General features: G+C 33.5%; 1 protein-coding gene across 1 annotated transcript; it reads left to right on the top strand.

The window, feature by feature from the left end:
- Positions 1-1,151: 1,151 nt before the first annotated feature.
- LOC114751365 (axial regulator YABBY 3-like) lies at positions 1,152-4,130 on the top strand. Its single transcript, XM_028940048.1, has 7 exons — positions 1,152-1,479; positions 1,650-1,820; positions 2,008-2,107; positions 2,761-2,809; positions 2,972-3,047; positions 3,687-3,761; positions 3,868-4,130. Exons 1-7 carry the CDS (start codon positions 1,369-1,371, stop codon positions 3,946-3,948), a joined length of 663 nt encoding a protein of 220 aa, XP_028795881.1. The 5' UTR covers positions 1,152-1,368; the 3' UTR covers positions 3,949-4,130.
- The last annotated feature ends 8,258 nt before the right edge of the window (positions 4,131-12,388 follow it).

The raw sequence follows: 12,388 nt of genomic DNA on the forward strand, positions 1-12,388 counted from the left end.
AATGAAGACCAAAGCCCTCAATTTCATCTCTCTCTCTCTCTCTATGTATATACAGAGTATATATAGTCTCGTTGAGTTTCAACTTTGGACAGAGAGTTAAATGAGAGGGAAGCGAAAGGAAAAGATTCTAACCAAATCAAATGGGCTTACACACGCCTAAAAGAAACAGTCTCATCACAAGTACAAAGCAGGCAGCAGCAACCAAATAGATCCATCAGAGAGGCTGGCGGGCTGGCTAGCTATAGCCAGTCTGCCATCGATCACTGTGATTTTTCCTTCTTTTTTGCCACCGTCTCGATGAATCGGTATCAGTTTAGCCAGTAGTGTAGGGCCAGCCATATGGTGGAGTAGTCAAATCACAATGAGAAGCTTTTATTTATTTATTTATAATACTGTTAATGTACTGTTCGTACTTGATTTCAAATCATCATCCATATCATATGTTATATCATGGAGCTTCTCTTCCTCTAGTTTTACTTGCTCTCGGTAAAGACTGAACTACATCTAGCTAGCCCAACGCAGGCGGAGGAGGAACATGCAATGTTGAATTTTGATACATACCCAACAGCATAATAAATTCGATAACAATTTGCCAAATCAAGTATGTTCCTGAACTTCACAAGTATTCCTTCTCTTATTTTATATAACCATATGATGGGTTAAATGTAATTGAATATTGTACAATATATATATTGAGATCACTCTCCACAGTACAGCCCTCCACTTTTAACTGCTGAAAACAACAGGTGAGGGTGAAAGCTATTTCACCAGTCCATGCACACGTCCCTTTCCTTTGCTTCTCTCCCCCACATCTCTCTCGCCTCTCTCTCCCTCTCTCTCTCTCTACACGCCATACACATATCGGGAATGCCAACCACACATATTTCTATGACATTGTATGTGGATGTGCATGCCCTGCATATATACACGACACATATGCATATATACACATGACACATATACATATACTGATATACATGTGTATATAACACACACACACAAAAACTCACATCATGTTCATCGAATGAACAGAGACTGAATAAATAGGGGTGTGTCTGTCTCTGTGTGTTTGTGGGTGTGGCTTTATACCTCTCAGCGTCTCTTTCTCTTTCGTTCCCTCTCACGCTGCTTTCTGAAAGTCTTCCTGAAGACTGAACCAACCTCATCATCAAAAAGAAGGGCTTTATCTATCAATCTATCTATTTATCTGTATATCCCAAGGAGGGACGGTGGGTTCAAGTTTGTTTGTGCGGGGTGGTTAAGCTGTCAATCTATCAATCAAGGAGAGAGACCAATCCATCAATCATCGAAGGTTTTTTAATTTTTATTATAAGATAAAGAGGAAAAAAAAAGGAGATACTCAAAGAGATGTCATCCTCTTCTACTACTGCTGCCTCTACCTTATCTCAGCTGGACCACTTCCCTCCTTCAGACCAGCTTTGTTATGTCCACTGCAACCTTTGTGACACTGTCCTCGCTGTATGAGATTCCTCATTTTCTTCCCCAATTCCCACTTTCACCCTTTAGGGTTTCTCTTTACTCTTTTTCCTACATTGCTTTTCCTATCCTCTCTCTCTCCCTCTAATCAAGTGTTATTACTGAATGAAGTGCCTTCTCTTTTATATTTTTGCTGATGAATATTATTTCAGGTGAGTGTTCCTTGCACGAGCTTGTTCAAGACAGTGACCGTGAGATGTGGGCATTGCACCAACCTTCTTCCAGTGATCGTGAACATGAGAGGACTGCTTCTGCCATCAGCAAATCAATTTCACCTATCCAACTCTTTCTTCTCTCCTCCTCCGTCGTCTCTTAACCTCCTGGTATTTACGTGTGCATATATATCTCATTTTGAATTCTTCCTCATTGATATATATATATATATATATATAAACATGTATCAATCAATGGAGAAATATATATGAATAGAGATATAGATAGAGAAAGATGTGATAATTAAGTAACCCTAATCGCCACGCCTTCTTCTGATTGCTGGTTTTTATATGGCAGGAGGAGATGCCAAACTCATCAAATCACTACTTCTCTGTGCCTCCTGCTCCTAGGGTTGCGGCAGCTGAAGAGCTTCCACGCCCACCCCTCGTAAATAGACGTAAGATTAATTTCTCCTCTTGTCTGCACATTTCATCTCATCAGGTTTTTCTCTCCCTGCAGGTTTTCGTTTCTTTGTCATTTAATAAATTTAAAATGAGTTCATATTGAATGTCTTCTGGTCCAATTGCTATCAATAGTCATCAACTAAACCCTCACTCGCTTCTAAATAGTGTATAGATGCATACTCCCTCTAAAGAAAAGCATCAAACCTAAATCGGTAAGAACACAGGAATATATTGCCCAGCTCACCTTAATTAACTAAAATGGGACGTGTATCTTTATATGCAAAGCACAACACTCTGTAAATTTTGCTTCCATTTTTGACAGTTCCAATATCTTTGTAGAATACAGATTGGAGGAATAAGTTGTTGTTTTAGGGGTTTCTAGTGAGTGAACCCGAGAGGGGAAGGGGAATAATTGTATGATGATGATTGTAGAGAGAGAGAGAGCCCGGATTCCCCTCAACAAGTTCAGTAGTGAGCTTGAAACCCATAATAACAGTATCAGTGGACAAATTAATTGTTTCCCTTTTGGGCAGAAAGCAATAATGATGAGATGATGGTAGGAAAAAAAAAAAAAAGATTAGAATAAGGTTGCAACTAGAGGTCAAGGAAAATGAATCTGATGTGTGTTTGGATCTTTCATTTGCAGCCCCTGAGAAGAGGCAGAGAGTCCCATCTGCCTACAATCGCTTCATCAAGTAAGTATTACTTATCTCCCTCCCTCCCTCCCTCTCTCCCTTAAATATCTTCTAATAAATCCTACTTTAACCTTAATTAAGAACTTTGTATGGATTCGTCACTGTTTGTGTATACATTTAAGCTGAAGCAAATTTGGATGGTCCACATATATACATCTGCAGGGACGAGATCCAACGCATCAAGTCTGCAAATCCTGATATAACCCACAGAGAAGCCTTCAGCGCAGCTGCCAAGAATGTATGATCCCTATGACCCTGCCTAGCAAGATACGCTAACAAATAAATAAATGTAAAAACTCCTAGGGTTCTAATATTTTATTTAGGTCTTCTTACTTTCCTTTACATTCTCATTCCAATGCAATGGTTTATTATTATATCACAAGCTTCAGCAGTACATAATGACCCGTCATTTGGCTCATAGAAATAAGATCAGTTTATATTTGTCTTTTTTTTTTAATAAAAAAGTTGCTCATTGACTAGTGTCATCCAAATCTATAGATCCGCCATCTTTTCCAGACCAAGAAAGCTTCATTTTTTTTTTCAAATCCATTGCAATACTAGTTACCTTATATACCATCTTACAGAAATGAAACTCTAACTATAACTATCAATTTTCAAGATTTTACGGGAAATCGAATCCAAAAGCATATAGATTACATGGTCGTTCTTCTCCTCTATTTATAAACTATAACCAAGTAGTAGCTAACTAGCCACCTAGTTAATAATGTGGTTAGCAAAGCGATAGAGTTGAATGTCTGATATATAAAGTTGAAATTGGAAGGGAGAATGAGCAATTTTGTAGTTGATTAGGGTTTCTTATTGTGTGTACTACAGTGACTGACCGGTGTGTTTGTATTGTGTGTATATAATGTGTCAGTGGGCCCACTTCCCTCACATACACTATGGTCTCATGCCTGATCAGACTGTGAAGAAGACAAATGTGCGCCAGCAGGTAAATTATTATGCACCCCTCTTCTTCCTGCACTTTGTTGCAGACACAATAATGCATTTTTATGGCAGCCTGACTTTGATATCTGAGTCTCTTATGTCTTTTTCAGGAAGGAGACGACGACGACGTTCGCATGAAAAAAGATGGCCTTTTCATCTCTTCAGCAAATCTTGGGGTTCCTCCCTATTAATCTACAACTCTACTATCTGATGGTGAAGCTCATGATCTATCTGATGTGGATAACCAATGACTATGATACTATATATCGTTAGTGCTTATGGAATGTGCATGTAGCTAGCTTGGTAATTATTAGCAGAGAACTATCTTTGTCCCTGAATTTTCCCAGCTAATTAACTATTCAGTTCATGATTAGCCATCTTGCATCTTGCATCTTTATTTTCCTCTTTTATTTCGCTTACACGACGCACGTTGATTAGATTTTTTAATTTTTTGTGGGAAAAGTTTCAAGGTCTAAGCATCAGAATGAGTCTATATTAACTAGTCTTTCATTTGCTGTGAATTGGATTCTGAATGGGCCAAGAAATTAGAGTCTTCTACTTAAGGAGAATGCGTGAATGTTTATTACGTTTAAGTATTTCTTTAGAGTTGAAGCAATAAAAAAGAGTCATTTAGTTTAATTTTCATAGATGTCAATGTTACAGTTCAGGCATGAGAAATAACAAATCTTTGTTTAGATATAACTTAAAGTATTATCAAATCACTTTAAATTTGAGAATAATTTTTATCACGCCGGGAGTATTAAAGTTAAAGTCATTCTATTAAGGGGGTGTTTGGCAAAACCAAAACCTAGGTTTCAGAATTACTTTTCCGCAAAACGAGGTAACCTCCTCCACATATTTACTTCGTAATCCGTAAAAGCACTTCTGAAACCATGGTTTGGTTTCTATCCAAACACCTCCTAAGTACACTTCCTAAGATTAGAAGTTGTGTTCTATTAAGAATAAAGTTATCTTGAATCTTAAAAATTCAAAGTGTGAAAATCCTTGTGTTCGTGGAAAACAGTGGGCTTAAAATTAGGTGAAAACACACATCAATTGATAGAAATAGGCGAACAAATGTATATGACTCATGTCCCTTCTTTTGCTGAAAGCTATGTTTTATTTTATTGAATATATGTTCTTTTATCTTCTTTGAAAAAAAAAAGGTTGAACAATGTGATCTGATCTCCAAAGAAGCTGTAGTATCACCAACGAAGGGAAAATGTGAATTCAAATAAACTTCATAGGGTCTATCATATAGGGAAGGACAAGTTTTGTCTCCTGATGAATTGACTTCATCTGTCCTCTTCCCAGCAATTACTTCCAAAAGTCAATGCCCTAATTGTTGAGGAATATGCCTAGCTAGCTATGTCACTTGACAAAATGTATTTTCCTTGAATAAAAATGAAAGGCTTTTATAACTAGTGTGATTCCCTTGAAATTTGCGGAGTGTTCAAGTATGAGATGAGAAGTGAACTAATTATTTCTTGCTCATTATATATAGGTTACTAACTAATAATAATTAAAGATATTTTTTTTGGCATAACTGCATTTGGAAAAAAAAAAACAAAAGCTTTCTGGAATAAACTAGAGTGAGTTTTGTGCATTGCATAGAGTTTAGAAAAAGAATTTGTACTATTTTTTTTTTAATTTAGAGGGGTGAGTATTAATGAGAGGTTAGAAGTAGATTTGATCCTATTACCTCTCATTACTGAGGAGCTTTCGAGCCACTAAGTTTCAAGATCATTAACAATTTGTATATTTATAACTTATGAATAATAGCATGTAATTTTATATATTATTAAATTTATATAAAATTATATCTTATAAAGTTATAATATTGCTTGTCACGTCAAACTACAAACAAATGGAAACCTATGTTCTTATTGTTCACATCCTAATATCCTGTCGAATCTAAGATGAATGACATAGATGTTAAGAATAAACAAAATAAGACAATTTAATTTGATTTAACAAAGATGACACAATACATAATAACCTGTGAAAAATAAACTTGTAAAACATCACGCTCATTCTATAGTTTGATAATGGGTTCTAGTGACTAAACTTTTCTTTTCCCGTTTCGTCATTACATCAAAAAAAAAATCATGGTATATTAATCATATTCATGTCGCAATATAATGTGGAGTAGATGGGTCATGTTATTATGTGATTGGGAATCGAACAGTACTCGCTTGTCCTGCCTTGGACGCTTCAAATTGGCTGATATATGTTGTAGAGATATATAGTTGGATGGGTTAAAGTGTAAATTTGCTTAACAAGTTTTCACACTAAAGCGCTGGATACCCGAAAGTTTTTTATATGCAAATTTGCCAAGAAAATTTAAAATTGCAGCAATTTTGTCCTATATCATTAAAAATATTAACAGTTAATGTTACTATTTTAACAATTAATGTTAATATTTTAACAATAAGAGGCAAAATTTTGCTTAAAATTTTTGGGTGCCCAGCGCTCTTGAATGAAAATTTCTGTGACAAATTCACACCTTAACCTATGATTGGATTAAGGTTATGAGTGGGATTTGCAACAAAGATTAAATAATGAAGAAATGTGTGGTGAAGAAAAGGATTACGTAATGGGAATGGAGGAAGGGACCCAAATGAGGAACAAAGCCTAAAGATGCGGAAAAGACCCATAAGAGATTTGTTCATTCGCCTGCAGAATCTTTCTCAGACAAGATCCGCACTTTGCTGCTATTACATTCATCCTCTAATCCTTCAAACCCACATTTCACCAATTCTTTCTGTTTTTTTTTTTTTTTCTAAATTGAATTTAAAGGGGCAAACCTACGACTTCTTGTTTACAAAAGTGTTTTCATGCCACTATATTATAAAATTATTGGCAATAATTATCTTTCTAATTATTAGCACATGGCATTCTGGTCTACATAATTGCCAGATCAACTTCTCATGATGGTCCCATTAGCTAGATTTTTTTTTAAAAAAAGAATAATAAAGCAACATCTAATTTTACGTTTAATATTACTTATTGTCTTTAATATAAGAGTTAGTTAGTTAATTTGAGTAGATTGGTAAAGATTATTAAATTATTTATTTGTAATAAATAGGTGTTTTCTTCTCTAAATACCCTTGTTAGTCATGTCACATGTGTATTAGCTAAAACTACCATTTGGTAAAACTTTAAATATGTGCAATTACTATAAGGACTATTTTAATTTTTAAAAAAAATAAATATGAGAGACAAAGTGGATTGGAATATTATATTTAAGACCAAATTAAATATTAAACTTGCTCTTATAATAAGGACACTAGAAGTGATATTTGAATCCCTTATTATCAAATAAAAATTGTTAATCTTATAATATTGATCTTCAATGATAATCCTTCTATACCTTGTATGAGTTTTATTCATTATATTTCATTCTTGTGGGAGTCTGTCTTTTTTTTTTTTTTTTTTAAAGTTAGAAGAGGCATTTCTCCTCTCATGATTTCTATCTATGCTATCGATTATTCGATCATGAAACATATAATTAGAAAAGCTTTTCTTTTGTGTTTTTTTGTTTTTTTGTTAATGTGAAAGCTTTTATTTATCACATTAAGCACGTACTTTTGGATGCATTTTTATGTAGCAGTTAGCAATGTGTTAAATTAAAATGTAATTGTAAAGCTTTATTACAATTTTCTAGTTATAAAATTAGGATGAAAGATGATTACATCAATGAAATATTTGCTTTTAAAAAAAAAAAATTCCCTTCTTCTCATAATTCCTCCTCAACCACAGCCCGCCGTCGCTAACCATCATCCTTCGCCGTCGTCGTTGGCCACCAACGACCATCCAACTCTATTACTGATCAGTGTCTTCCTTACTTGTCAAGGGTTAATTTGGGTTCTCCACTATACCACTTCCTAATGTTTTTTTTAAGGCCCCTACTTTTAAAATATTTTTTCTTGTTTTTTTTTCCAATCATTAAATTTTACGTAAAATGAGTAGCATTTTAATATTTTATGGGCAAAAAATGATGCATATTTAAATTTTTTAATGATTTTTTAAAAGAAAAATACCTTAAAATCGTACAGTTTTTTTGGGTTAAAAATTTATAAAAAATCAAAACTGCATAATTTTATTTCTAAAAAATATCAAAATGTTATTCATTTTATGTAGAATCTAAAAATCAAAAGAAATGAAAAAAATTTAAAAATTCAGAGTATTATGAAGGGCATTACAAAGCATTAGAAAGAGACACATTAAAACCTCTATTCTCCACCATCCCAATCACCACCATTGTTTATCATTGGCAACCACACTTCTTTTTTGGATTTAGAAGTACAGGTACTGGCGGCTTGAGATTACAAAATGGGATCGAATTTGCAGTTTTCTGCTTGTAAGAAAATTTTTGTACCACTAGGCTATAAGGACTATTATATTAATATAAATAGATTTGTTCAATACTTCAATGTTTAATTTTCTTTTTAAACCAGAAGGCCGAAACCCTGTATTATTTTCTTTGTTTTTTTTTAATGTCATCTTTCACCTAATGAAAAATTGAAAATAACTCACACCCCCATTATACTCTTAAGAGATTTTGAAAGAGGTGTTTAATATTATTGGGCCAGAAAGTCTTCCATTGGCTTGAACTTTGAACTGTGCATCTTTTTGCTCTCCTGTGAGTTTCACGAGTTTTGGGTTTCACTCCTTTGCATTGAGAAAACCACTCGAACCAGGGGGTTATTTTTCATATGGGCGTAAGGGTACTGTAGGTATAGCCCCAAGGCCATTTCACTCTCATACTGGGCCTGTCTTCTTCATGAAAGAAGGCCCAAATCTAAAATTTCTTTTTCCAGTTTTATCTTCTTGTTTTTTTTTTGTTTTTGCTACGCACGTATATCCTCACATTGGAGGCAATCATGTTCAAGAAACTATCAAGTATTAAATATTCTCCCAGCAGATATTTCAACCTTAATTTATCATGTTGTGAGGAACTAACTCCTTTCGTTATAAACAACCCCTGTTGATTAGTTTTATCCTTTCTTCTTGTTCTGTAACTTGATTTAAACCTTTTTAGTCACCTTGGGGTAAATCAAAAATAAAATCAAATTATGTAGTAAAACACAACTCAGGTCATGTCTTTTGAGGAGTTTTTTTAATTAATTTTCAACTTAATTAAGTGACGAAAGCATTAAAAGTGAGGGATTTGAAAATGGATTTTTCTTCTTGTAAAATTGATTATGAAAATAAATAAATCTAAACTACGTTTTTTTTAATTTATAATAAAGAGAGAATGAAAAATGCAAATTTGAATTTTAAGAAATTAATGATGAGAATACTCTTTAGAAATGAATCAATGACTATTCTAGTTTGTTTAATGATATAGAAGTAACTCAAGTGATTATGATCGGTTTAGAAAATTTATTCTTTTTAAATTCATGCTCAATTAGAATATTAATTACTTGTTAAATTCAGTTCAAGCATAATCTTTATATAACTCGTATAAAAATCATACTAATAATAAATTAACAAAGACATAAACATAAATATACGTATAAACCAACTACTCAAACTTTTAAATACCAATCCAAATCTTAACAATTCCAATCCAAACCAAGAATTACAACTAGTAATTGCTAGTTCTAAACCAAATATAACATATATCAAACTAGAAATCATCAATAAAATAGTCTAAACTAAAGACTAGAATTAAACTCTCGTTCATAACCCCCAAACTCAAGTTATGCACGGCAAATTTAGCCTATCATAGCTTTCAACCCAGTCACAACATGTCCCAAAAATTCAGCAGCCATAGGAGACGATGATGTTGGTGGATCTGGAAGATGGGGTCGCGGATGATATGGGGATCTGAGACGGAGGTGGCGGCTTATGGTTGATGGAAGAGGGGGAAAAAAAAAAGATGAATGAATGAGAGTCGAAAAACGTGATGATTGGTGCTGCCGCCTCCCTGCACGATTCAATCCATATATAATATAATATGACCTATTGCTTCTCGTTTTTTTCATAAAAAAAATTATTTTATTTTAGAAAAAATTGGTAAAAAATTTATGTTTGAAATTTTAATTGACCAAAAAGACATGAAATTGTGCAAGTACAAATATGATCTGTGAGTGCAATATATCATTCGTTGAGTGCAACATATCATTCGTTGTGTGCAATTGCACACACCAGATGATATGTTGCACTCACGGATTATACTTGCACTTGCACAAATCAAGTCTTTCTAGCCAATTAAAATTTGAAACAGAAATTTTTTTACTAATTTTCCTTTTATTTTATTTTATTTTTTCCCCTTTCTTCCGGCTTTTCTAATTTCCTTTTTTTCTTCTTTGAAATCATATAATATCACAAAATCCCAAAACCACCCATTTAAGAGCAAATCTAAAAATATGATAAAATATTTCTTTTTAACTCCATTTTAATGCAATCAATCTTTAATTCAAAATACCCAAAATAAATGCAAATTATCCCACTTTAATTAATAAAAATTCTCAAAAAGATATTAAATAATATATTAAAATAGAGATTTATCAATTTGGCTCCAGTAGAATTTCTCCCAGTAAAAGCATATCTATGCCTGAAAAAAATGTAACATGGTCGCTCGCTAGGTATTAGAACTTGGCACATTCAATAGCATGAATTCACAAAACTGATTGCTTTACTTACTGTTGAATCTCATAAGAGAAGCCAATTACTTCTTATTGACAAGAATTATCAAGCTACACATACAAATTTAATCAAACACCACATCAAATTATTGAAGATCTCTGAATTGAAAGATATTTCTTTATTTAAAAACTATTTTCTCTTACTTTTTCATGCTCTGTGTCTTATGACCTTTCTTTTTTTTTTGAAAAAAAAGAAGAAAAGAAACTCTAATTACAATCCCTGCCTTCAGGAGGATTATAACTGTTTGTATCATTTTACTATTCCTTCCCTCTTTTGATAAATGTGAGAGTTAATTGAGATGTTCAATTTGATCTTGCTTGTAAAACCTCAATATTTAATCATGTGAAACAATGTGCTTCACATCAATTGTGACCATATAAAATGTGACAAAGAATAAGACAGTAAAATGGTATTACCTCCTATTCTTAATATAAAACCTACTCAATGAATTACAAACTAAATCTTATATCAACATATTACATGTCCTGAGAGACTGCTACTGTGCAAATAAAGTCTGGATGAAAGTCGTGGATAGGAACTAAAGAAATAATTTCTTTGAGAGTAATTGGAGCAGCTGGTTGCATCAAAATCTCTTGTACAAAGGAGAAACTGAAGAGGAATTATTCTGACCTGAACACTTTGTCGTAAGTTGTTGGTTTATTTGGAAATGGAGAAATGCAAGAGTTCATGATCCAAACTTCGTTTTGCCATGGAAACCAGAATGGACAATTAGAAATCATCTCATAGCGTATGGGAGAAAATGGAAAGGACCACACATGGAAGTGAGAGAAGAAATCTTAAGAATTAAATCGAGGATGCTGCAAATTGAATACTGATGGAATGAAACTTCACGGAACAGGATGTGGAGGGGTCATCCATGGAAATGAAGGAGAATGGCTAAGAGGATTTACGAAGCAGATTGACGATTGTGATATGCAATTGGTGGAACTGAGAGGCATAGTGGAAGGACTGAAGCTGTGGTGGAGTATGGGCTTTAGGAAGATAGAAGTGGAAAGTGATGCAGCTGAGTTAATAAAACAAATTCACGAGGGAGAAAGAATTGATGGCTGTCCTCGGATGATGTACCAGTTTCAAGAACTCGTGTATAGAGAATGGGAACTGAACTTCAAACATGTCTTTCAAGACATTTTTTTTATATGGCATACTTCAAACATGCTCAATCTGCCATGCCATCTTCGCTAAAGAGTCCATGCACCTGTTCGCCTCTTTAAAGACATGCTTGAATATGGCATACTCCCCTGATGAGTGTGAGGCAAATTTACAATGATGATTTAAATGAGGTCACTTGTATCTCGTAGAGTTCTAGTTTGAGTTTCTGTTTCCCTCTTGTATCACCAAAAAAAAAAAAAAAAAAAAAAGAAAGAAAGAAAGAAGAAAGTATGACTCAGACGGATATGGTGTATCATCATCATCATCATCATCATTGTTACATTCATCATTTCTTGTTCCCCCTAATATTTCTCTATATACATTACTAATTTATTTTTGTGAACATTTTTATCAGTTGATGAAATCAAGGCCAGTGTTACTTTGAGTGCATGGGCTACAGTTTGCTTTGTTACTAATCAGAAAATGAGAGAACAATGTATCACTCGTTTTCACTTGCAACCTAACTTGAATCCCTCTATGTTGATCCGATGATCAGATTGATTGTATAAAAAACAGTAACATTTACAGAGTTACTGATTATTAAATAAAGCTCTATAATAAGTAATTACTATTTCATAGTTCATACACTGAGTCTATGTTTAATAACTGACCCCGCATAGTTAAAATACACTGATATTTTCAAACCTGTGAAGATCCGAAGAGATCATTGATTAGTTGGAAGTTGAAACCACATTTGCGAGCATGTACTAATGATAATTTGATTAAAGTGTATGTCATGGAGACCTAAATTAAATTACAGGCATTAAAAGAATAACCAGGTCCTAATCACAATCAAGAAACCCC

This window comes from Neltuma alba, unplaced genomic scaffold, assembly GCF_004799145.2.
Source record: "Neltuma alba isolate B1F8T4 unplaced genomic scaffold, ASM479914v2 tig00006875_pilon, whole genome shotgun sequence".
NCBI classification, from domain to species: Eukaryota; Viridiplantae; Streptophyta; class Magnoliopsida; order Fabales; family Fabaceae; genus Neltuma; species Neltuma alba.